The sequence below is a fragment of the Microcaecilia unicolor genome, chromosome 1, assembly GCF_901765095.1.
Source record: "Microcaecilia unicolor chromosome 1, aMicUni1.1, whole genome shotgun sequence".
NCBI classification, from domain to species: Eukaryota; Metazoa; Chordata; class Amphibia; order Gymnophiona; family Siphonopidae; genus Microcaecilia; species Microcaecilia unicolor.
Window position 1 is genome coordinate 707,308,717 of NC_044031.1, and position 26,697 is coordinate 707,335,413.

General features: G+C 46.8%; 1 protein-coding gene across 7 annotated transcripts in view; it reads left to right on the top strand.

Moving 5' to 3' along the window:
- Nucleotides 1-26,697, top strand: part of NEDD4 (NEDD4 E3 ubiquitin protein ligase) — a 578,822-nt gene that overhangs the window by 191,632 nt on the left and 360,493 nt on the right. For 3 of the 7 annotated variants that reach the window (XM_030189055.1, XM_030189068.1, XM_030189061.1), the window contains exon 2: nucleotides 3,978-3,992. The exons of the other annotated variants lie outside the window; for them this stretch is intronic. In XM_030189055.1, coding sequence (XP_030044915.1) covers nucleotides 3,978-3,992 — 15 coding nt within the window. The remainder of the gene's footprint in view (nucleotides 1-3,977; nucleotides 3,993-26,697) is intronic. 7 annotated transcript variants of the gene reach the window in all.

Consider the following 26,697-nt stretch of genomic DNA (forward strand, 5'->3'; position numbering starts at 1 on the left):
GACATTTCCTGGGTCCAAAGCTGGATTCTGTGTTTCTGCCGTGAGAAGGTTGTATGGCTGTTTTGTATTCTTCTAGAGATCAGGTGTTATACAATCAAAGGAATCTTATCTAAGTGTGAGTCAGACTGATTCTTTGGTTTTTCAGGGAAGATTTATTAGTTGCTAAGATAGTTAATAACAAATCTGTTGCTAAGAAAAACATTGATAGATAAACCTCTGTTCAATGCATTTAACATCATTCAAGACATCATTATATTTTCAGAAGTATACTAGCCATTGAGCCCGTAAAAACGGGCTAGTATAGGACGGGGGGGGGGGGGGTTGAAAGGCCCCTTCTCGCCGCTGCAAGGCCCCCCCCCCCCCCGCCGCCGAGCTCACCGCTGCCCCTCCAAGGTCACCGCTACGCCCCCCCCCCCCCGGAGTCGCCACCACCCCTCCACCCGGGCCGGGCCCTCGCTTCGCTATTGAAACAGTGCGGGAACGCAGCATACAGCTCAGATGAGCTGCCGTCCTCCTTCTCTGCCTGTGTCCCGCCCTCGTGCGAGGGCGGGACACAGGCAGGGAAGGAAGGCCGACGGCAGCTCAGCTGAGCTGTGTGCTACTACTACTGCTACTATTTAGCATTTCTATAGCGCTACAAGCGCTACACAAACATAGAAGAAAGACAGTCCCTGCTCAAAGAGCTTACAATCTAATAGACAAATAAAGTAATCAAATCAATTAATGTGAACGGGAAGGAAGAGAGGAGGGTAGGTGGAGGCGAGTGGTTACAAGTGGTTACGAGTCAAAAGCAATGTTAAAGAGGTGGGCTTTCAGTCTAGATTTAAAGGTGGCCAAGGATGGGGCAAGACGTAGGGGCTCAGGAAGTTTATTCCAGGCGTAGGGTGCAGCGAGACAGAAGGCGCGAAGTCTGGAGTTGGCAGTAGTGGAGAAGGGAACAGATAAGAAGGATTTATCCATGGAGCGGAGTGCACGGGAAGGGGTGTAGGGAAGGACGAGTGTGGATAGATACTGGGGAGCAGCAGAGTGAGTACATTTATAGGTTAGTAGAAGAAGTTTGAACAGGATGCGAAAACGGATAGGGAGCCAGTGAAGGGTCTTGAGGAGAGGGTTAGTATGAGTAAAGCGACCCTGGCGGAAGACGAGACGGGCAGCAGAGTTTTGAACCGATTGGAGAGGGGAGAGGTGACTAAGTGGGAGGCCAGCAAGAAGCAGATTGCAGTAGTTTAAACGAGAGGTGACAAGGGTGTGGATGAGGGTTTTGGTAGAGTGCTTGGAAAGAAAGGGGTGGATTTTACGGATGTTGTAAAGAAAGAAACGACAGGTCTTGGCAATCTGCTGGATATGAGCAGAGAAGGAGAGAAAAGAGGCAAAGATGACCCCAAGGTTTCGAGCTGAGGAGACAGGGAGCATGAGAGCCATCAACAGAAATAGAAAACGGGGGGAGTGGGGAGGTGGGTTTGGGGGGGAAAATGAGAAGCTTGGTTTTGGTCATATTTAATTTCAGGTGATGTTGAGACATCCAGACAGCAATGTCAGACAAGCACGCTGAAACTTTGGTTTGGATGCAAGGTGAGATATCAGGGGTAGAAAGGTAGATTTGGGAGTCATCAGCATAGAGATGGTAGGAAAAGCCATGGGATGAGATTAATGAACCAAGGGAAGAAGTGTAGATAGAAAAGAGGAGGGGACCAAGAACAGAACCCTGAGGTACGCCCACAGGCAGAGGGATAGAAGTAGAAGAGGATCCACCAGAGTGAACACTAAAGGTGCGGAGGGAGAGGTAGGAAGAGAACCAGGAAAGGACAGAGCCCTGGAATCCAAGTGAGGACAGGGTATCGAGAAGTATGCTGTGATTGACAGTGTCAAAAGCAGCGGAAAGATCAAGAAGAATGAGGATGTAATATTGACCTCTGGATTTAGCCAGTAATAATAGGTCATTGGAGACTTTAGTAAGCGCAGTTTCGGTTGAGTGGAGAGGGCGAAAACCAGATTGTAGTGGGTCAAGAATAGCATGTGAGGAGAGAAACTCAAGGCAGCGGCGGTGAACAGCACACTCAAGTAATTTGGAGAGAAAAGGAAGGAGGGAGATGGGTCGGTAATTAGAGGGACAAGTAGGGTCGAGTGAAGGCTTCTTAAGGAGAGGTGTGACCACAGCATGTTTAAAGGCAGCAGGGACAGTCGCAGTGGAAAGTGAGAGGTTGAGAATGTGACAGATAAAAGGAATAAGAGCAGGAGAGATGGCATTAAGAAGGTGGGTGGGAATGGGATCAGAGGAACAGGTGGTACATTTTGAGGAAGAAAGGAGAAGTGTAGTTTCCTCAATTGTAACTTCCAGAAAGGAGGAAAGGGAATGAGGGGAAGGAGAGAGAGGGGAACGGACTAGTGGAGGGAGAGGTGGTGAGGTAGAGAAAGCAAGATTTATCTTTTGAACCTTGTTGTGAAAGAATTCAGCAAGGGTCTGAGGAGATAATGAAGGGGGAGTTGGGGGAGGGGGCACCTTGAGGAGAGTTCAATGTGGTGAAGAGAAGTCGAGGATTAGAGCCAAGAGAGTTGGTCAGTTGGATATAATAATCCTGTTTGGCACGTAAAAGAGCAGATTGGAAGGAGGTCAGCATGAACTTAAAGTGTAAGAAATCAGCAAGGGTCTGAGATTTCCGCCAGAGGCATTCGGCGGAGCGGGTACAGGAACGTAGGTAGCGGATATTAGAAGTCAGCCCAGGTTGGGGTTTTGTACGCCTTACAGGGTGGGTCATCAAAGGTGCAAGAGTGTCTAAGGCAGAGGATAGAGTATTGTTGTAAGAAGAAACAGCCTCGTTGACAGACGTGGATGGTGCCACAGTAGAGAGGAGGTTTGAAACATGGGAGGATAGAGATGAAGGGTCAATATCGTGAAGATTCCTAGATAAATTAGATAAGATAGGACGGGCCTGGGAGGGAGGAGATTTAAGTGTGAAAGTTATAAGGTGGTGATCAGAGGAGGGAAGATCAGAGGCAAGTAAACTAGAGGGTGAACAGTTGGAGGAGGAGAAGATGAGATCAAGACAGTGACCATTTTGATGAGTGGGGGAGGTGGAGCATAGTTGGAGATTAAGGAGGATGTTAACGCGAGAAACTTGGAAATATAAGAGTTGGAAGGATCATTAGCAGGAATATTAAAGTCACCAAGGATGAGAGAGGGGGAGGAAGGATCATGGAAGAAGGCAAGCCAGGCGTCAAAGTCACTGAGAGAGGATGAAAGGGACTTATCAGGGGGACGATAAATGACTGCTATTCAAAGAGGCAGAGGAGAGAAAAGGCGGATAGAGTGGACTTCAAAGGAGGAAAAACAGTGAGATTGAGGTGGAAGAAGGGGTTGAAATCTGGAGGAGGGAGAGAGAAGTAGTCCATCACCGCCCCCACGGCCAGCAGGGCGAGGAGTATGTGAAAATAGATAACTGCCATGGCACAGGGCTGCGACTGAAGCAGAGTCATCAGGGCAGAGCCAGGTTTCTGTTATGGCGAGCAGATGGAGGTGACGCGAGATAAAGAGGTCCTGGATATAGGCGAGTTTGTTACAGATAGAGCGGGCATTCCATAGGGCGCAAGAGAAGGGCAGAGAAGAGGAGGGGAGTAGAGAAATAGAGATGAGGTTAGAGAGGTCGTGGTGAGATCTGTAGAGTTGGGATAATAGTTGGTGAGGGGGGCCAGGATTGGGATTGATGTCACCGGCTGAGAGTAAGAGAAGGAGTAAAAGAGAGCGGAGGAGAGTAGGAGAGGTGTGGCCACGAAGGCGTCGAAGGCGAGAGGTATTTAGGTGGAATTGGGAAGGCAAAATGGACGGAAGAAAGAGGCGGAGATTAAAAGCCAAGAGGGAGGAAGAGGGTAGGAGAGAAGGTGAGGTGATGAAGTTGATGGATGGGCAGTGAGTTCCTGTAGCAGAGAGAGGTAGGGGGTGAGGGAAAAGATTAGGAAGGGACAGGGCTAGGGCTAGGAAGAGAATGTGAATAGGGGCCATAAATGACTGAGGTACTTTAGCAACTGGGAAGAAGATTAGATGTAAAGAGAAAAATGCCCCGCACGCCATTAGGTGTGTGGCACCTAGAGCGGAGGCCCTGAGTGGATCGGAGTGGACCTGGGTGTCACCCCGGAGAAGGCTGTAAGGATATGCAGATGAGCTTCAAGTCCTCCACAGCACCTGAAAGGCAGCCGGTGGTAGAGCTGGGCACCTCTCAGCTGAGGAAAGGCTTACCAGGGGTTAGGCCGAAGCCAGCATTCCTCCCCCTGAGGGTCGCCTGATCCTAGCCAAAAAGCACCTGGAAACTCTGTGCACTTGGAGCGAGGGCCCTGGGAAGATCGGGGTGGAACTGGAGTCACCCCGGATACAGCGTTGACGCTGTTTCTATAGCGGAGCGAGCGCCTGGCCCGGGTGGAGGGTGGGTGGCGGCGGCGACTCCGGGTGGGGGGAGTGGTGGCGGCGACCTGGGGGGGGGGGAAGCGGTAGCGACGGCGGTTTCGTCCCTCCCCTTGCGCAGTAGAGACCCTCTCTGTCCCACCCCCGTCATCACGTATTGACGCGGGGGCGGGATAGAGAGGGTCTTTACTGCGCATTTTGCGAGTGAGTTCGGTCACTCGCCGTTTATATGTTTGATATTTCTAGTTAGCCCACCTAATTGCCAGCCAGTATTGGAATTTGAAACAGGGAATTTTGAAACATTTTCTCTAGGCACAGTACAGCTCCCTGCAGATGTATGTAAATATCTCCCTTCTCTTGCTTTTTTGTCAGAGTATACATGTTGAGATATTTGTTGGTCTCCATTTACTTTATTATGAAGATCACCGGCCATTTCATTAGCCACCCTTTTGGACCGACTCCATCCTGTTTATATCCTTTGGAAAATGCAGACACAGTACTTCAAATGAGACTTTATACAAAGGCACTATCATTTTCTTTTCTTTATGGCTGTTTTTTTTTTTTTTTTGTTACATTTGTACCCCGCGCTTTCCCACTCATGGCAGGTTCAATGCGGCTTACATGGGGCAATGGAGGGTTAAGTGACTTGCCCAGAGTCACAAGGAGCTGCCTGTGCCTGAAGTGGGAATTGAACTCAGGACCAAAGTCCACCACCCTAACCACTAGGCCACTCCTCCTTCTCTCTCTCTCTCCCCCCCCTCTCCCTGTCTCTCTCTCTCTCCCCTCCCCCCCTCTCTCTCTCCTATACTTTCCCAACAAATAAACAGTTTAACAATGTCCAACAACCACATTTTCTCCCTTTACCCTTCTCTCTATGAGCCCCCCTTCCCAACACCATCACCTTTTAAATCTATTTGGTTACCATAAGATCACCCCAGGACCTGCGCTTTTGTGCACAGAAATACTTTGCTCCCTATACTGTACCATTCTTTGCAGCCCAAATGAATGACCCTGCATTGTTTAGCAATTTTTAGTATTAAATGTTAGTGGCCAAATTCTAACCCATTTTTCAAGCTTTGCTAGATCCCTCCTCATGTTATCCCGATCTTGCAGAATGTCTGTCTATTATTGCAGATTTTGGTATAATCCACAAAGAGGCAAACCTTTCCTGACAGCCCTTTGCAGTATTGCTTACAAAATGTTAAAAAGAATAAGATAAAAAAATGATCCATGTGGTACACCAGTAATTAATGGTCTTATCCTTAAAGTGAACTCCATTTATGACTACTCTGTTGCCTCTTGCTTGACCAGTTTCTAACCCAGTCACTTACTTTAGGGCCCATACCAACAGCTTTCATTTTATTTGAGTCACCAGTGTGAATAATGTTGAAAGGCTTTGCTGAAATCCAAGTATACCACATCTATTGCTGTCTCCACCCCCCACCCCCCCCGCAAAATGATTAAACTCTGTGATAACCCAGTCAAAGAAATTGATCAGATCAAGACTTAACTCTAGTAAAACCAATGCTGTTTCAGAGCAGGTGGGGGGAAGAGGGGTTGGTGGTTGGGAGGCTAGGATAGGGGAGGGCAGACTTATACGGTCTGTACCAGAGCCGGTGATGGGAGGCGGGACTGGTGGTTGAGAGGTGGGAAATACTGCTGGGCAGACTTATACGGTCTGTGCCCTGAAAAAGACAGGTACAAATTCAAGGTAAGATATACACATATGAGTTTATCTTGGGCAGACTGGATGGACCATGCAGGTCTTTTTCTGCCGTCATCTACTATGTTACTATGTATCCTTTAATCCATTGGATCTTAAAACTGCACTATCCTCTGTGTTAGCAGCATTTTCATTCATTTATTCACCACTGAGGTCAGCCTTACCCTTACTGTACTTCCTCATCTCCTTTCTTAACTTAAAGACTTAAGATGGAGAGGAAACTGAACATACTTAGGGGATTTTACTTTTAATTTGATAGTTTCCTTTTTGTCCTTCAAACTTTCACCTCAATCGGAACTGATTTCAACTATTTATGACAGTAGGTATCTTTGTTCATAACTATTTGGGGACCTTTACTCCACTTTCTTTTTACCTGCTCCTATATAGCCCAGCTATCACATTGACCATTTGTGCAATGGAATCACTCACCACTTTGTCTTCCAGGACCTGGTGTGTGTATGTCAGACTGTTTAGTATATGATATTTTTTATATTATTGGGGCTCCTTTATTGTACCTGAATGTTATTATGCCTTTGTATCGTTCCATGGTGCAACTGCACCTTGAATATTGTGTGCAGTTCTGGTCACCACATCTCAAAAAAGATATAGTGGAATTAGAAAAGGGCAACAAAAATGATAAAGGGAATGGGATGACTCTCCTATGAGAAAAGGCTAAAGCGGCTAGGGCTCTTCAGCTGAGGGGAGAGATGGTAGAGGTCTATAAAATACTGAGTGAATTGGAACAGGTACATATGAATCTCTTTGCAAAAATACTAGGACTAGGGGGCACACACAGAAACTAAGTAGTAATTTTAAAACAAATCAGAGACAATATTTCTTCACTGAATGAGTAATTAAATACTGGAACTCATTGCCAGAGAATGTGGTAAAAGCAGTTATCTTAGGGTTTATTTTATTTATTTATTTTATTTTTGTTACATTTGTACCCCGCGCTTTCCCACTCATGGCAGGCTCAATGCGGCGGGCAATGGAGGGTTAAGTGACTTGCCCAGAGTCACAAGGAGCTGCCTATGGCGGGAATCGAACTCAGTTCCTCAGTTCCCCAGGACCAAAGTCCACCACCCTAACCACTAGGCCACTCCTCCTTAAAAAAGGTTTGGATAATTTCCTAAAAGAAAAGTCCATAAGCCATTATTAAGATGGACTTCGGGAAAATCCACTGCTTATTTCTAAGCAGCATAAAATCTGTTTTACTGTTACTTGTGACCTGGATTTGCCACTGTTGGAAACAAGATGCTAGGCTTGATGGTCCTTCGGTCTGTCCCAGTATAGCGGTGCTTATGCTTATGTTATGAATGTAACTCTCCTTAAATTACAACCAAAAAGACACAAACTAAATTCTCCTACTCTCCCTCCACACACACAAGTCTCGTCTTAATATTTTAAAGTCTCTCTTTATGTAGACTGTGATTATACTACTTTATTTATGTTCCAGTTTTATTGCGTAACTATAGCATATTGCATGACAAGTCTTCTTTGTTACGATGTAATTTCAGTTAGAGTTTTACTTTTTGGTATAAACAAAACTAAGTTGTGAGCCCACTAGGGACAGAGAAAGCACCTGTATATAATATATAAAATGCTATGGTTGTACCTTAGGCGGTACATCAAATGCATAACCCTTTGTTTTGGGGAGAGGGGCCAACAGTTTTTCAGAATCAAGGTAGGGCCCTAGTACTCTGATAACTTCATTCACAGCATTATTGCATAACCTAGTCATTAGCGACAGCTCTTTCCAGAACTCTATAATAATGGATCCTAAACTTAAATGTTGCTGTTGTGTGGGGATTGGGACTTTGTTTATGGCAGGTTGGGCCTTTGTTTCCTGTTCTCTTTCTGGTCTGGATCACTTATGTCTCTTCATTTCTCCCTCTTTTGTTCACAGTGGTCTTTCTCCAAACTTTCTCCTTCTTCCTTTTATTTCTTTATTTTATTGGTGGTATTAAACATATTTACCCCAAGTTCTCCATCCCATATTATTAATCCTCTTTGATGCTAGTTTGAACTCCTGTGTCAGTGCAGGACTGCCACTTGAGCCATGCAGTGTCAGTACTTTTATATCGGTCAGTGATCATTGCAGGAATAGAGCAGAAGCATGGTTATAACGCAGCTCAAACTCTGTGAGATTTAAATGTAGCTGAAAGTTGATGATGTTGCGTTGTGCTTCCTCCACAGGAACAGGTCCATAACTCAGTCTGTGGTATATTGCAACCTAATATTCAGAGGCAACCCTAACTTTGAAAACTGTGCTATAATGTTTCCCTTTCTCAGAGGTTTCAGATTTAGTTCGGCAGAATCTATACAAAGGTCAGCAATAGAAGACAGTTGAGAGCAGGTACCATAGAAGAAGCAAGAGAAAATCTCAGTATCTGGGAAATATGATGGCTGAGAGCATCCTTAAGAAATTGAATGCTGAAGTGATCGTTGTCAACCAGGATAATGGAATGCAGGTCATGCTGTACATTACAGGGGAAAGCAGTAGATGAGGCAGTGGAGCAGCAGGGTTGCCAGCTCAGAATTAAAAAACGGAAGGCAAAATTAAGTATTAAAGCACAAGAAGATAAAAGTGGAAGATGGGGAGGGGAGAAGTTTGTGGAAGGAGCCAACTGGGCATCCCACAGCATTGACCAACAATATAAGAGCAGGATATGCAAAGGGCATGCTTGAAGATGCTCAAGAATAATCAAGAGCAGCGACAAAATCGTGGAATACAATCTGGATCAGGCTTGAACAAGTTCATTCCTTGAGGGTGACAAATAGGCCAGGTTTTCAGGTTTCATATACATGAGAAAGTTGCATGCCCCCTACCTCATCTGTATGCAAATCCTTCTCATGCATATATCATTAAGGATAGCCTGAAAACCAAGCCTGGTTGTAGCCCTCAAGGTCTGAACTTGTTCAAGCTTGATCGAGGTAATTACAGAAATCCTACTTGTTAAATTATATATGAATGTCCTTGGCTGCAAAATAGCATATTTAGAAATCCCTGGCAGCATAAGCCAGTAGCTTATGAATGTCACCCAGGACCATCAATTAAATTCATTAATAAAAATTCTGAGGCTAAAACAAGGGTAAAGGTGCCTCATCAGGCACAAGACAGGCAAAACAGTGAGATTGGAGCAAGGCAGGAGATAAGGAGAAACAATAGAGCAAGTTAGAGGAAGGGCCCTGTCAGCATGGGACTCAAAACTATTTTTAGGATGGCTGAGAATATTTGGTATAACAACAGGAATGACATGAAGAGAAGAGCAGTTAGCTTCTGGTTCCTGAATCCGCACCACAGAGCCACATAGCACACCAGATTTGAAGACCCCATATAAATTTGACAAGGAGTCAGCAGAAGAGTTCATGCCATCAAAAAAAAAAACTCCTTGCTAGACATCTGTGACTAACTTCATTGACACATGCTGCACAAACCAAGCAAAACCATACCATTGCATCCTCCTTGCCTGCTGTTCACCTTTCCACTACTGCCTTTGGCCCCTAGCCGTTACTCATTTGCTCTCCTCCTTCCCTGTTCCTCTTTACCCTGTAATTCCCTTGCCCGTAATGTTTTGTCTGTCTGTTTTACTTAGATTGTAAGCTCTTTGAGCAGGGACTGTCTCTCTATGTCAAGTGTTCAGCGCTGTGTGCAGCTGGTAGCGCTATACAAATGTTGTTAGTAGTAGTAGTAGTGTTGGGACACTGCACAACAGTGTCCTCCAGTGCTGTAAGTTTCTGGGAGAGGAAATGCATTTGCAAATATAATGGATGCAGGTGTTTCTGAAATCTCTGGACAACATGTCAAAATTAGTGAATTGACAATCTCATTGAGATTGGTAATCCATGTCAGTCTGACAACAGCTATCGAAAGTCTTAGTCTTACCCTCTTGCAGGGCTTTGACAGCCTCCCAAACCCACTTCTCCTCTCCCTCCACTCTCTTTTCCACCTACTGTTACTCCTGGGGGACTTTTGTTGAAAAACACAGATTAAGAATGCTGTACCTAATATTTTAAAATTCTGCATAATATATTTATTAAAATTCTAGAGTATAATCATTGTCTTTGAATAATAATTAACTTAGAAGTTCTCTGTTTAGAAGTTTTGCTCAGATGGCAAATTTAAAATTTTGTTCAGGTTTTCTTCAATACAGTAATAGTGCTCCATAGCTAGGTATTCTGGCTTTCAGCAGTTTTTATTGCAGCAATCCACCAAGTACAAGGGGAGCTCTGAGCTGCAGACAGTACAGACTTCTTGCAGTATCGCGGTAGTGTTCATAGTTTTTACCATAAAAGTCAGCAGTTGAAAAAAATTCAGTGTTACCTGCAGTTCTTGTATTCCACTCACTTGTGCATGTACATGCCATTTGGGGCAGATTCAATAAATGGCACCAAAATGATGGGTATTAAGTGCAAATTCTATAATAGCACATAACTGCTGTTATAGAATACTAGCTTAAATCCACATTTTCACACCTAACTTTAGGCGTGAGCATTTGTACCAAGCAAAGGCTGGTGTAAATGTTCATACCTAAGTACGTAAATGGCAGTATTTATTTATTCTAGAACACCATGCCTAATTGCTTGGCATGTTTATGACCCACCTATGCCCCTCCCAGGTCCACATCCAGGAGCAGTGTTTTATAGAATAGGGGTGTAAAGCAGTTACACATATACTAATTAGCTCCAATTAGCACTTAAGGCCACTTATTGCTACTTGGCACTTACTAAGTTCCAATTTAGAGCAAATCTATATATATAAAAGGCAACCCCAACGTTCTATGAAGCCTCCAGCCGGAAGTGTGAAGCGCCAGAGATATCCGGTTTCCCCATGAGTGAAGGAAAACAGCACAGCACGAAATCCCTCTCTCTGTAACAGTGAAGGACTCAGAGGGGGGAGGGGAGAGAGACGCCCTCACTCTTTTGGTAATACAAACACAGCACAGCAGGAAACGTAACACTGAAGGACTGGACTGGGAGGGGGAGAGAGAGAGAGGGCAGAGGGCAGGGACACTCCCACATGCGCACACTGAAGAAAACCTTGCTAGCCCCCGTTTCATTTGCATCAGAAACGGGGCTTTTTTTACTAGTTAGGCAATAATTTAAGAGTCTGTTCTGTAACTGCGTGCCCAATTGTGTGCCTAATTTTGAGTGCCATTAGGGAATGAGGGAATCTGTTCCCCTACCTTAGATCATCCCCCTTCAATATTCTCTCCAACCCCAACTCTTTTCAACATTCTCTCTGTTCATCTTCTCCCCCTACCCCCATGTTCATCCTACTACTCTTTAGCTCTTCACCCCACACCACATTCCCCTCGTATCCAGTCTCTTCCCAGGTTATTTCCTCCTACACTCATTCCCTTACCTCATCCTGCCTTCCACACATCCACTTGCCCTCTTTTGCCCCTAGTTTTTCCCTTCTCCATACCCACTCATCTGCTACTCTTCGTGTCCCTTTACTCTTCCTTGCTCATCCCTCCACACACACACATCCCCTGCACTCATCTCCGCCAGTTCACGTCTTTCCACAGTCTCCTTATCTGTTGTGCCCACTCTTTCCTTCTCACACATATGCCCCTGTTTCCTTCCGCACTTCCCCAGCTCTCCCATCCCCCATATGTCCCCTACCGCTTGTTTCCTCCAGCTCATCTCCTCTTCCTCACATGCTCTGCTTATCAAATGCTACCTCTCCCATTTTCCTTAGTTCCTTTCACCTTCAGTAAAATATCTTCCCCACACAATCATTGTTGCACAGCACAGCTCTCTGTGGTTCAAATGCAGTTGGTGCTGCAGCTCTTCGTGTGGTGCTCAGTCCTTCACTGTTCTCAGTCTTCTGAGAACAGCATAGGATTTTAGTGCTGTGCTGACGGCTCTCTGGAAGAGCAGCATGGTACAGGAAGACTACAGCCACAGTTGAACCACAGCTCCACTTCCTACTGGCTCAAGGTAAATTCTTTTTTTTGTTTTTTTGTTTTAGTCTCAGAATTTTTATTAATGAATTTAGCAAACATACAATATATAACAAAAGAACAAGAGGACAATATACAAGTAGAAATATGAGAGCAAAGTGCATGGAAAGGTGAATATTAAGAGTTATCAAGAAAGGAAATCAAATTAGACCATTTCTTAGTGCAATTAACATAATTCTTCATCGTTTTGGAAAGGTAAGTTTTGAATCTAAGTAGCATAGATAAGGTTCCACCAATTCTTATATGTTGCTTGAGACAGGGACTTCCAAGGAAAAACAGTTTTTAGGACCAATGCGATCATTGAATGTAAGAGTAAACAATCAGATTTGTTCAATACTGTCATAAAGCAAACATCTTTCAGATGCAAATATTTATAACTAATTAAATTAGGTGCTTTAAATAAACACAAGATAGTATGCCATACATCATTCCAATAATTCCTGATATGCAAGCAGTCAAATAATATATGTTTAAAGGTACCAGGAATTTGCTTACAAGACCAACAGCTGTTGGTACTAGATGGGTTAATAGCTTGGGATTTGAGTGGGGTCCAAAAAGATCTATGAGTGATGAAATACATAGATTGTACTATTGATGACGATTTGAAACTTTTAAAAACATTTAAAAAGCCAGTCATTTTCAAATATATGGTATATTATATTATCCTCCCAGGATCTATGCAAACCAGTGTCCTTGGGAGACAGCTTATATTTGAGAAATCTATAAATATAGGAAGCTGCATGACCAGTATAAAGCATAAAGCAATAGTGTGATATATTCCGATAGATCAGGAGCATTAGGGAAACTGTTCTTAAGAACAGATCTTAATTGCAGCCATTAGCAATATTGAGACTCATGAAGTGAAAATTTAGTTTGCATTTCAGAAAAAGGCCATGTATGATTGAGAGTTGATAAAGGCACCAATGTTCCATATACCCATGTGTTGCCATTGAGACCAGGAAATTTGTTTTTTTAGCTATAAGGATCAGTGAATTATATTCCAAATAGATATAAATAAGGATTACGACCATGGTGTACAGGATGCGACCATGGTACAGGCAAATGTCTATCAAAGTAACCAAGAAGTGTATATGTGGTTTTAATAATTGGATTAAGAGCACATTTTTAGGAAGTTTCATTCCTAATAAATGAGTGGGGAAAAGAAGGTCAGAGCATAATCAATATGGCAGAGATGATGGATCAGAAGGAGAAACCAACTGTGGACCCCGACGTATAATAAAAGCTTTGTGATATAATATTCTCCGAGGACAAGCAGGATGCCCAGGAATTAACATTTTGCAAGCAAAATATAAAAAAAGTTTTGCCAGACTCTTCTGGCACGTGTGCAGCGTGCACCGCGCATGTGCGGACTGATTTCCCACCTGTCGCTTGAGCGCGTTCCCTCAGTTTTCTTTTCTCCGCGTTGAGGTGCGATAGGTTTTTTTTCTGCGCTCCTCTCAGGCCCAGGAAAGAGTCTTTGAGTTTTTGCTTTTTTCTCCTCATTTTTTTCTTTATTTTATTATTATTGTCTTAAAAAAAAAAGTTAACAAGTTCCCGTAATGTACTTTTAGTTTTGTCCCCTTTCAAGTTTCCTTTATTTTCGTTGCGGCCGGGTTATTCCCTTATTTATGTGCCCCTTTTTTCTTTTATCAGGCACAGTCGCGTCTTTTGATTTCGCCAAGCCGTTTTTCCGTCCATGTCATCGAAGACACCCAGCGGCTTCAAACATTGTACGCGGTGCCACCGGACCATCTGAGGTACCAATACCCACGCCTGGTGTATCCAGTGCCTTTGGCCCGACCATAGCCCAGCCGCTTGCAGTCTGTGTCTTCGTATGAAGAAATGGACCCAAGCGTCTCGAAGCCCAACGAGAAAAGCTTTTTGGGGCTCGGTCCGGTCCTTCGATGTCGACATCAGTACTGAGGTCGGCGGCGTCGACATCGAGGGAAGCATCAATGTCGGGAGCGGAGGTAATGGCTGCTGAAAGACCAATTCGCGCTGGGAGCAGTGAGGTATCGAGTGGGTCTCCACCTGCTTCGAGGCCTCCTGTTTTGCAGGCCCCCCGGGACCAACCTTAGTCGGACCCGGCCCCGAGGAGGTGTGAGGATTCCGCGTCCTCATCTGTACCGAGGAGGCTCGACGGGTGTCAAGCGAAGGCGAAGAAGCACTGTCATCATTCTCCTTTGACACACGGTGCTGGGAGCTCCGGGGCGTTGAGGGAATCGGCATCCAAGAAGCGTCAGCACCGAGAGGATTGCTCCCCCTCTATTCAGGATGTGCTGATGCGTTGGTCTTCTGGCATCCTGGTACCTGCTCCCGAGCCTTGACAGGTTCTGCCACCAGCTCCTTTACCGACCCCGCAGCCTTGTCTGACGGCGGCTCTCGACGAGTGCATCAAGGCCCTGCTTCCACAGCTTCTGGAAGGTTTGCTGCACCAGTCTGCTTCGGTGTCGGGGGTGCTTGCGCCTCCCGTACCGTCTGCTGCAGCAGCATCTGGCCCTTCGCCTGTGGTGAGGCCCCCGACCTTGGTGCTGCCTGTGACATCGGTGTCGGCTGCCACCAAGGTCAACTCCCCTTCGACGTCGGTGGAGGAAGCTTGACCACAGTCCAGGTGGGCTTCAACTTCTCGGCACCGCCATCAAGGACTTTGTTCCTCGGCGCCGAGACAGGCTCAGTTTCAGACTGCTCTGAGGGATGTCTTGTCCGATACTGAAAATGAACATTCTTGGGAAGAAGAGGAAGATCCCAGGTACTTTTCTTCTGACAAGTCCTATGGGATTCCATCTGAACCTTCCCCTCCACCAGAAAGGAGACTTTCTCCACCGGAGAGTCTGTCCTTTACCTCCTTTGTCCGGGAAATGGCTGCGTCTATCCGTTGAGGATGAACCCAGGGCTGAGATGATCAGGGTCCTGGATTATCCTTCTCCACCTAGAGTGGCTGCTTTGCATAGTGTACTGAAGGAAGTCCTTATGCGAAACTGGTTGTTCCCTCTGTCTAATCCCGTGATACCAAAAAAAGCTGAATCTCAATATCAGATCCATGGTGAACCTGGATTGATGAGGTCTCAGCTACCTCACAATTCCATGGTGGTGGACTCCACCCTCAGAAGAGCCAAGAGCTCTAGGGACTATGCCTCGGTGCCCCCAGACAGAGAATCTAGAACCTTGGACTCTTTTGGGAGGAAGGCGTATCAGGCTGCTATGCTCGCTGCCAAATCCAGATATACCAGCTCTTTATGAGCATCCACTTACGGAACTCGGTGAGGCAACTGTCTAGCTTGGTTGATGCGCTCCCTCCGGAGCAGGCCGAGCCTTTTTGCCAGGTGGTCAGGCAGCAGAAGGCGTGCTGAAAATTCCTGACCAGGGGTACGTTCGACACTTTTGATGTAACATCCAGGATCATTGCCCAAGGTATAGTGATGCGCGGACTCTCATGGCTGTGTGTCCCTGACCTGAATCATTCGGTCCAGCAGTGGATGGCGGATGTTCCTTGCCGGGGAGATAACCCTTTTGGTGAGAAAGTAGAGGATCTGGTTGACCAGCTCAAGAAGCACAATCATGCTATGGATTCTCTCTCCCGCCGGGCGTCTTCTGCTACTACCTCCTCATCTAGGAGGGTTTTTGGAGGGAAAAGGAGTGCTCCCTATTCCTATGCTAGGCGTAGGTCAACAGTGTACGTTTAAGGCCACTGCGGCTCCCCAGCAAAAGCAAGGGACAGGCTTTTGACTGGCTCCAGTTCAGCATAGCCTCAGAAAACGTGTCCGTACCAGACGACTTGCCTGTTGGGGGGAGGTTAATGTTTTTTCACCAAATGTGGCCTCTTATATCCTCCGACCGGTGGGTTCTTCAAATTGTCCGTTTAGGATACACCCTCAATCTGGAATCCAAGCCTCCAAATTGCCCTCCAGGAGCTCAGTCCTTCAGCTCCCAGCACAAGCAGGTACTTGCAAAGGAGCTCTTTGCCCTTCTACAGGCCCAAGTGGTCAAACCCACTCTGCCAGGGGAAGAAGGGCTGGGATTCTATTCCAGGTACTTCCTTGTGCAAAAGAAAATGGGGGATATGTCCCATCCTAGACCTAAGAGCCCTGAACAAATTTCTAGTCCGAGAAAAGTTCAGGATGGTTTCCCTAGGCACCCTTCTTCCCATGTCGAGTGCATTTGACATGGTAAACCATAATATACTACTAAGACTCCCAGACCACTTCGGGATTGTTGGAAATATATCTAACTGGATCAAGGGTTTTCTAACCACCAGTACATACAAAATAAAATCAATTTCAAACATATCACCACTGTGGAAAGCAGCCTATGGAGTACCTCAAGGATCACCACTATCGCCAATACTCTTCAATATAATGATGATTAGATTGGCAAAGTCCTTATCTAATAAAGGCCTCAACCCATTCATCTATGCAGATGATGTTACAATCTACATTCCCTTCAGACATGATCTGACAGAAATCACCAATGAAATCAAGACTGGACTGAACATCATGGACTCATGGGCAAACTCATTCCAACTTTAATTGAATACTGAAAAAACACACTGCCTCATCCTCTTATCTCAACACAACAAGTATGAACCCACAACCTTAAATATCCCAGACCACACCCTCCCTATCTCAAACTGCCTAAAAATAGTCGGAGTCACAATCGACCGCAACCTTACTCTTGAGAGCCAAATTGACTCTGCAATAAAGAAAATGTTCCATTCAATGTGGAAACTTAAACGAGTAAAACCTTTATTCCTGAGAGAGATATTTTGTAACCTATTACAATCTATGGTTCTAAGCCATGCAGACTACTGCAACGGAATCTATGTGGGATGTAAAGAACTACTCACAAAGAAACGTCAGACCGCCTAAAACACAGCAGCCAGACAAATATTTGGTAAAACACAATTTGTAAGTGCTAATCCGCTCCGAGAAAAACTGCATTGGCTCCCAATCAAAGAATGCATTATCTTTAAAATCTGCACCCTGGTCCACAAAATTATCTATGGCGAAGGCCCAAGATACATGACAGACCTTATAGACCTACCAACCAGAAACAGAACCGTATCATCACGAACATATCTAAACCTCCATTACCCAAATTGCAAAAGTCTCAAATACAAAACAACTTATGCATCTAGCTTCTCCTATATAAGCACTCAACTATGGAACGCACTGCCAAAAGCTGTGAAAACAAGCTCTGACCATTTAAACTTCAGGAAATCACTAAAAACGAACCTGTTCAAGAACCTGTTCAAAAAGGCTTACCCTATGGACCCAACTTAAATCCCTATACCCGGCAACACAGCTAAACCAATGGTCGGACTGGACAATTTACAACTTCCCTCTTTTTGACCCCCATTGTGTCTGAATCACACTTACCTATTTGTTCTCAATATAACCTTGTATTTCTTTCTCTACTGGACTTGGCGAATGCCTCTATGGTATTATGTAAGACACATTGAGCCTGCAAATTGGTGGGAAAATGTTGGATATAAATGTTTCAGAAAAACGATTGGCTATGCTCTCTGGACTTAAAGGATGCTTACACACACATCTCGATACTTCCAGCTCACAGGAAGTATCTTCGATTTCGGCTGGGAACACAGCACTTTCAGTACTGTGTACTGCCTTTTGGCCTGGCGTCTGCGCCCAGAGTGTTTACAAAATGCCTAGCTGTAGTCGCAGCGTCGCTATGCAGACTGGGAGTGCATGTGTTTCCTTATGGAAGGTGCTCTGGAGTCCATGCGAATGACTATTCGGGTGCTGGAGCTACTGGGGTTCGTCATAAATTATCCAAAGTCCCATCTCACCCCAGTCCAAAAATTGGAATTCATTGTAACACTCAGACAGCTCGAGCTTATCTCCCCGAGGCAAGGGCGGACAACCTTCTGTCCATGGTTCGAGCGTCTCAGCAAGTCAACGGCTCGTCAGATGTTGAGACTTCTGGGGCACATGGCCTCCACAGTTCATGTAACGCCCGTGTTACGTCTACATATGAGATCAGCTCAATGGACACTAGCTTCCCAGTGGTTTCAAGCTGCGGGGGATCTAGAAGATGTAAACCAACTGTCCACCGACTTTCGGAATTCTCTTCAGTGGTGGACGATTCGATCCAATTTGACCATGGGGTAACCATTCCAAGTTCCTCAGCCACGAAAAGTGCTGACGACGGATGCATCTCTCCTGGGGTGGGGAGCTCATGTAGATGGGCTCCACACTCAGGGAGCCTGGTCCTTTCAGGAAAAAGGTCTGCAGATCAACCTCCTGGAATTAAGAGCGATTGGGAACGCTCTAAAGGCTTAGATCAGCTGTCCAACCGAGTAATCTTAATTCAGACAGACAGGTTGCCATGTTTTACACCAACAAGGAGGGGGGCACCTGATCTCGCCCTCTGTGTCAGGAAGCCGTTCAGATGTGGCTTTGGGCTCGCCGTCACGGCATGTTTCTTCAAGCCACTTATCTGGCAGGCGTAAACAACAGTCTGGCCGACAGGTTGAGCAGGATAATGCAACCTCACGAGTGGTCACTGAACATGGGCGTAGTCTGCAAGATCTTCCGAGCGTGGGGCACCCCCTTGGTGGATCTTTTTGCCACTCAGATCAATCACAAGGTCCTGCAGTTCTGTTCCAGGATTCAGGCCCATGACAGACTAGCATCTGATGCCTTTCTCCTACATTGGGGGACAGGCCTTCTGTATGCGTATCCTTCCATACATAGGCGGTCGGTGGCCCAACTGTTTGGGGAGGCTAAAGGGGGCGGGGTTGGGGTGGGGCCAGGGGTGGAGCTTAAATCCATAATTGTCTGATAACACACAGAAAAATAAAAATAAAAGTCACAATTAATACCTTTTATTAAATTTAGATATTAGCTATGTATCATATGTCAAAGAATAAAGTGGTTGATCAAAGCATATACTAACTACAATCCCTCAACTGCAAAACATTATGCACAATTCAAACCTTCATTATACTCACTTCAGAAACAATCTAAGTAATAATCTGACACGGAAACAGGGCATCTAGAACCCTGAGTTCACAAATTGAAGGCACGTAAAATAAATTGTGAATCAACCTAAGCATTTTTTCAACAGAGAAAACTTAAACTAAATGGCTAATCTAGTATCCCTTGAGCTACTACTGAAAAAGATGTGAGCAAAAATCCAAATAAATAAACACAGACTCATGCCAGTGCAATATCCCAAGCAGGCTAAATTTCTGCTTAGTGACTATGCTGGGAGCTCCTCACAAGTTAAAAAACCTCCGATTGAGTAATGAACTTTGAAATCAACTAAGCTGTATTTTTAAATAGGGCACTTATCTGGGCTGTAGCTGAGTTGATAGGGTATGCACGACAGAGAGCTCCATGATCGATCCATCCATCCATCCCAGTTGTGTGCTGCCACTTCCACAATCAACACCGGCCGCCGTGGACTTGGCACCCATCATAGGCGCCCCTTAAAGAAGCTACTACTTATCATTTCTATAGCGCTACTAGACGTACGCAGCGCTGTACACTTGAACATGAAGAGACAGTCCCTGCTCGACAGAGCTTACAATCTAATTAGGACAGACAAACAGGACAAACAAGAGATAAGGGAATATTAAAGTGAGGATGATAAAATAAAATAAGAAAAGGATTGATGTAAAGCCCTCTGAATTACCTGAGCCATTAAAAACGTCTTCAGTGCATCCCTGGTTTTAAATTCATCCCTCTCACCACAGTACACACAATATAGGGCCACACTTTTATGTTTGGAGTCACTTTAACAGTCAAGGGTGCAGGATTTTCAGAAACATGCAAAATTCTTAGCAACATTTTACTGGCCTCTTCTACTCCGTTCTCCATCTCCACTGTCCTTCTTCTGTTTTCTCTCTCTCTTGTTCTTTCTCTCTTTTTCCTTAATGTGCTCTTTTTCTGAATTTTCCAGTTTACCCTTTCCTTTGCCACCTCCTCGGCCACCAACCCCCAGGTATTCCAGTACTGATTTGGTCTGGCAGCCATTTACCATTTTTTTCTAGATGTTTGTCTTTCAGTTTGTTGCCTGTAAAATTGATTTCTTTTAATTTGGGGCAGTCAGCCAGTTCTGTAGGAATCTCACTCTGTTATTAGACATATCCAAGCTCTTGAGAGCTGGTAGGAGGCCGACGTCGGTGTCGAGCTCCTCGATGGAGTTGTCAGAGGCAGCGACAGTGCCAAGAAGGGCGAGCTCGGGCCCGAAAAAGTCGCGGGGGAAAGCGGAGAGCTCGTTACTGGAGACATTGAGCAGTGCCAGCTTGGCGCAATAGCGTAGCTCCAGCAGCAAAGCCTGTAGTCTGTTTCCGCTGAGGTTCAATGTGGCCAGCTCCTTCAGCTCCCCCAGTTCGGCCGGCAACTCCTGCAGCTGGTTGCCCGAGAGATTGAGAAGGCGCAGGGAACACAGGCTGCCGAGCCCGAGTGAAGCTGCTGCAGGCCATTCCGGCGCAACACTAGACTGTGCAGCTGTTGCAGAAGCGCCAACTCGGATGGCAACACACGCAGGCTCGGGCAGCGCGACACCTCCAGGTAATTGTGCAGCAACAGCAAGAAAAGAACCTGCGGCAACACCCCATCAGCCTGTTCCAACCGCTGCTCCACCGCAGGCCCTTGCAGCGCCAGTTCCCGCCGTTTCTCGCGGCTTGCTCGTTCAATCTCGGACCACTCGGCCTCCATCTTGCTTACGCCTTTTCCGCCGCCGCCCTCTCAGCTCCCCGACCTTCCTACAGTGGCCGCCCGGCGTTTAAACCTTTTTAAATTGCAGCGACGGCGGAAAAGGTGAGGAAAGGTCACAGCTTGGCTGGGGAGGCTTAGTCTCGCCAAGCCTCTTATACGGGGCACCTATGCTTCCATACCTCTAGTGGGGAAGACTTTGCTGAAACTCAAGCAAGACTGCGGAACCACGATCCTGATTGCACCCTTCTGGCCACGTCAGATCTGGTTTCCTCTTCTTCTGGAGTTGTCCTCCGAGGAACCGTGGAGATTTGAATGTTTTCCAACCCTCATCACTCAGAACGAGGGGTCGCTTTTACATCCCAACCCCCAGTCTCTGGCTCTCAAGACCTGGATGTTGAGAGCTTAGAATTTGCCTCCTTAGGTCTTTCAGATGGTGTCTCCCGAGTCTTGCTTGCTTCCAAAGGTGTTGCTCTTTTAAATGGAGGAGGTTTGCCATCTGCTGTGACAGCAAGGCCCTAGATCCTCTTTCTTGTCCTACACAGACCCTGCTTGAATACCTTCTACAGTTATCAGAGTCTGGCCTCAAAACCAACTCAGTAAGGCTTCATCTTAAGGCGATTAGTGCCTATCATCACCGTGTAGAGGGTAAGCCTATCTCTGGGCAGCCTTTAGTTCTTCGCTTCATGAGAGGTTTGCTTTTGTCAAAGCCCCCTGTCAAACCTCCACCAGTGTCTTGGGATCTCGTCGTTCTCACCCAGCTGATGAAAGCTCCTTTTGAGCCATTGACTTCCTGCCATCTGAAGTACTTGACCTGGAAGGTCATTTTCTTGGTGGCTGTTACTTCAGCTCGTAGGGTCAGTGAGCTTCAGGCCGCTCCATGGATAAATCCTTCTTATCTGTTCCCTTCTCCACTACTGCCAACTCCAGACTTCGCGCCTTCTGTCTCGCTGCACCCTACGCCTGGAATAAACTTCCTGAGCCCCTACGTCTTGCCCCTTCCTTGGCCACCTTTAAATCTAGACTGAAAGCCCACCTCTTTAACATTGCTTTTGACTCGTAACCACTTGTAACCACCTGCCTCCACCTACCCTCCTCCTTCCTGTACACAATAATTAATTTGATTTGCTTACTTTATTTTTTGTCTATTAGATTGTAAGCTCTTTGAGCAGGGACTGTCTTTCTTCTATGTTTGTGCAGCGCTGCGTATGCCTTGTAGCGCTATAGAAATGCTAAATAGTAGTAGTAGTAGTAGGTAGTGCATGCACCTTATATCAAGTTTCATCACAACAGAGTAGTCCTCCGCACGCATCCTAAGTCGATTGTCTTGCCAACATTCTTTCCCCGTCCTCATACCCGCCCTGGTGAAAGCAGTTTGCATACCTGGGACTGTAAGAGAGCATTGGCCTTTTATGTGGAGCGGACAAAGCCCTTCAGACAGTCTGCCCAGTTGTTTGTTTCTTTCGATCCCAACAGGAGGGGAGTTGGCATCGGGAAAACGCACAATCTCCAGTTGGCTAGCAGATTGCATTTCCTTCACTTATGCCCAAGCTGGGCTGACTCTGGAGGGCCATGTTGCGGAAATAGGAAGTTGCGTCAGCGGAGGGCGGGACAGATAGAGCGAGGGAAGGCCCGACGGTCCACATTTCTTTTACCTGCAGGGCAGGCGCGAGGCGCTGCGCCTCGCCTGGGATTCCGATATTCTTTTTAAAGGTAGGGTGCGGGAGCTGGTCGGGGGGGGGGGAGGGGGATGTCAATGCGCTGAGGGAGGGGGAGCTGGCAGGGAGCACCCCCCCCTTCGAGCTGACACCCAGGGCGGACCGCCCCTCCTGCCCCCCCTTGCTACGCCACTGCATGGATCAACTGGAAAATTGAAATCACCACCTATTATAGTGTGGCATGGTAAAGTTGTTCCTGTGCTGTTGATTTGATTGAAAAAGTTGCTATCATCAATGTTTGGGGTATATATGTTGATCAAGGTAAGAGGTTTATTATCAAGAGTCCCTTCAAGGCGAGACCATCAGCTCTCAGAATCGTGAGTGTGGGAAGTAAGGTGGAATGGTAATGATTTGATAAGAGTAATGACACCGTTTTTGCGACCAGATGCTTGACTCACAAAAAACACATTTGCCAAATAATTCAATTTTGAGTGCTTCTTACAAATTCAGATGCGATTACTGGAGGAAACATATGTCAGATCTAGATTTTTTTCAAATAAAGACGTACTTTCTTCCGCTTGATAGGATGGGAGATCCCTTTAACGTTGAGCACAGTGATCTGAAGTTTCGTCATGGTGAAAAGAAATAATGATACAGTAAAGTAGAAAACAAAAAATGTTATGCACTTTGAAAATACAAATAATCAAAAAATATAAGCTCTTATAGAACAGGCAAAACACGTCAACCCAAACAAGGTAAAAAGTGAGAAAAAAAGAGACCAGAATGGATGTGTGGGGTCTTGTGTATCCAGAAGCAGTGGACATGCATGTTTAGAGCTGGCATGCTTAAAGAAAATTCGATGAACAATAGAAGCTATGATAAAAATGAAGGCGTTGAGCATATTTGTAAGTATCAATTAGTAAGACACGATATCGTTAGAAGTAATTTTTCAGTTTGGATTGTCAGAGATTGAGGTAAGGAGCTTTTGTAGATCTTCATAGTTGGCATAATGTTTGGTGTTCTGGTATGTGATATGCATAACGGCAGGGTACAGCAGCCCATACTGTTCCCCGATTGCTTTTAATTTGGGGTGCATGTCTAAAAATAGCTCTTATGTGCAGTTGGTTTTGAAAAGTCTGGAGCCACATAAATTTTTAAACCAGCATGCAGTAAAGATGTCTTCCTTGTCATCAAGCAGATGAATCCATTGCGAATGGGTTGTGTCCACCTACCAGCAGGGGGAGATAGAGAGCACTGAAAACCATAGTGCCTCTTGGCCAGCTAGCTCCATCTGCCTCTCAGTATTCTCTCTCTCCCCAGCAGGGTTGGACGCAGCTTATTCAGCTCCTTCAAAAATCTGCCTGGGGTGGCTCCTGTGCTTTTGCCAGTTGTCACAGGGGTGTTGTGGCTATTGCAGCTTCACTTTAAAGGCACATAGGTTAGCCCTTTCCCTGCCTTCCCCATCCCCTTATGTGGATGCAGGCATATAGGTTTGCCCTGTCCCAGCCTTTCCCACACTCTTCTATGTGGATGCAGTCACATTGCTTTCCCTGCCTTTCCCACACTCTTCTATGTGGATGCAGGCACATTGGTATGTCCTTTCCCTGCCTTTCCTACACACTTCTATGTGGATGCAGGCACATTGGTACATCCTTTCCCTGCCTTTCCCACTCTCCTGGACCTCCGGAGAGCCTCTGTAGCTGTTGCCTCTAACTTTCCTCACAGCATTAAAAATCAAACAAAAAAAATGTGACGCGCTTGTTAGCGCTGCGATTCTTAGGCTTCCTTCTGTCTGTGCAGTGTGACCGGAGCTCTGTGACTCGGTCTGGTGAGGTAAGAGAGTCTTGTAGCTCCTCCGGGGAGGGCCCGCGATCGGGACGTTTTGGCGCAAATCCGCCATTTTGAAATTTTCTGCCATTTTCGGCGATGGCTGCGGAGGTTGTTAAGCGCTGGGCACGTTGTGTCAAGCGCAGATCCGCAGCGGGGCTCTGTAAATCGTGCTCTTCAGACGTCAGGGCCGGTCCGAGCATGGCGAGCGAGGTTTTCTTTCCGCTCGGTGGAGCTGGCAGCAGGCGCCATCTTGGATGGAGGGGTCTGAGGCTGGAGTGGAGCCTCGGATGGAGGCTACCAGAGGAGCTGCTTACCCCGGATTGGAACCGGGAGGCCAGGGTGAGCCTTTCTCCCCTGAGCTTGTGTTTCTTTTACATAAAGCGTTCATTTTAAAAAGAGCTCTGCCGCAGATGTCTGACTCTGCGTTGCTACCTGGTTCCCCTCCAGTGGAGACCGGCCCGGGATTGCCATCAGACGTTTTTTCCCCAGACAGTTGGCCGCAAGACAAACGCAGAAGGGTAAATTCCCCTTCAGAGAGTGGTGCACCCCCCCCCCGTGGTCGGGCTGTGGGGATTCTGAGGGGTCTGGCAGGCCTTCGTGGTCTGAAGAGCCAGAGGAAGGTGTTGGATTGCCACTGGATCCAGATGATCCCACTGCGGTTAGGATTTTCCACCGCGAGGAGCTGCCAGCGCTTATTTCTGATGCCTTACAGGCTCTCTCTATTGAAGATCCTGTGATGGGCGAAGCCTCCTCTGGTAATCCGAGGATGGCAAGTACTGAGAAGCCTGCTCAAGCCTTTCCTTTGCATGACTCCATCCAAGAACTTATTTCGGCTCAATGGGCTGACCCTGAGGGGCCTTTGAAAGTTGCCAGGGCAATGGGGCACTTATACCCTCTCAGTGAGGAGCACTTGTCACGCTTGGCCGTACCTAAAGTGGATTCCCTAGTCACGGCTGTGACGAAAAAGACTACCCTCCCAATAGAGGGAGGGGTCGCCCTGAAGGACATGCAGGACCGACGTCTGGAATCAGCAATCAAACGGTCCTTTGAGATTTCAGGCCTAGCCTTACGGGCATCTGTATGCAGTTGTTATGCTGCTCGAGCCTGCCTCGCTTGGTTGCAACAGGCAGTGGAACAACCTGGGGATGGAGCAGAGCCCCTTGCGGAGGTGGCACCGTGGATGGAGTCGGCCTTGTCATTTTTGTCTGACGCCCTCTATGATCTGGTCAGAGCTTCGGCTAAACAGAAGTGGTGGCCGCTCGCCGCCTTCTATGGCTACGGCATTGGGCGGCTGACATGGCCTCTAAACAAAGGTTGGTGAAGTTGCCCTTCCAGGGCCTTTTCCTATTTGGTGAGGAGTTGGAGAAAATTGTTAAAGGCCTTGGGGAAACTAAACCCCAGCACTTACCCGAGGATAGGCCGCGGCCTTCTCCCAAGGGTCAGGCGGTTCCCTCCTCTTCCAGACCGTGCTTCCGTGAAGCTAGAAGGTACCGCCCGGAGTGTTCTGCTGGGTTTACTTCACGTGCCCGCTTTCAGCAGAGGAACTCCTTTTGCTCGGACAAAAGTTCTGCAGAGGCCGACTCAAGGCCTGGAGTTCATGGGCGACCCTCTCAATGATGGTGCGCTGGCCCACTCCTCGATTCCTGCTACAGCTGCAGTTTCTGTCAGCAGCTCACATTGCAGGTCAGAGGAACGTGCAAGCCGATTATCTAAGCAGGCATCAAATCGACCCAGTGGAGTGGGAATTGGGAGATGAAGTGTTCCTTCAGATCTGTGCCAAATGGGGGACGCCCATAGCAGATCTTATGGCGTCAAATGCAAATGCCAAAGTCCCGTGCTTTACAGCAGATGGCTTGGCGGGGTTGGATGCCTTGGCTCAACCCTGGCCTCAGGGCCTCCTGTATGTGTTCCCTCCTAGGCCCTTGATAGGGCGAGTACTCCTGCGGATTTGGCTACATTAAGGAGAGGTGGTTCTCATTGTCCTGGATTGGCCCAGGCGGCCGTGGTTTGTGGACCTCCGGCGGATGCTGGTGGAAGCTCCCCTTCCTTTGCCTCTGGTTCCGAACCTGTTGTCACAGGGGCCGGTAACCATGGAGGATATTCCAACAAGGTCATCTCCACTCTCCTTCAGGCCTGCAAGCGTTCCACTTCCATTGCTTGTGCTCGGATTTGGCGCCAGTATGAGGCTTGGTGTGCTGCTAAAGCGATTACACCCATGCGGGCTTCTGTCTTGCCAATACTTGACTTTTTGCAGGATGGTTTACAAAAAGGCTTGGCCTATAATTCCCTGCGTGTTCAAGTTGCAGCCTTAGCATGTTTCGAGGGAAGGTGGCTGGCCTCTCCCTGGCTGCTTATCCGGAGGTGGCACGGTTTCTTAGAGGGGTGCTTCGGCTCCATCCTCCCATGCGGGCTCCGTATCTGGCCTGGAACCTAGGGTTAGTTT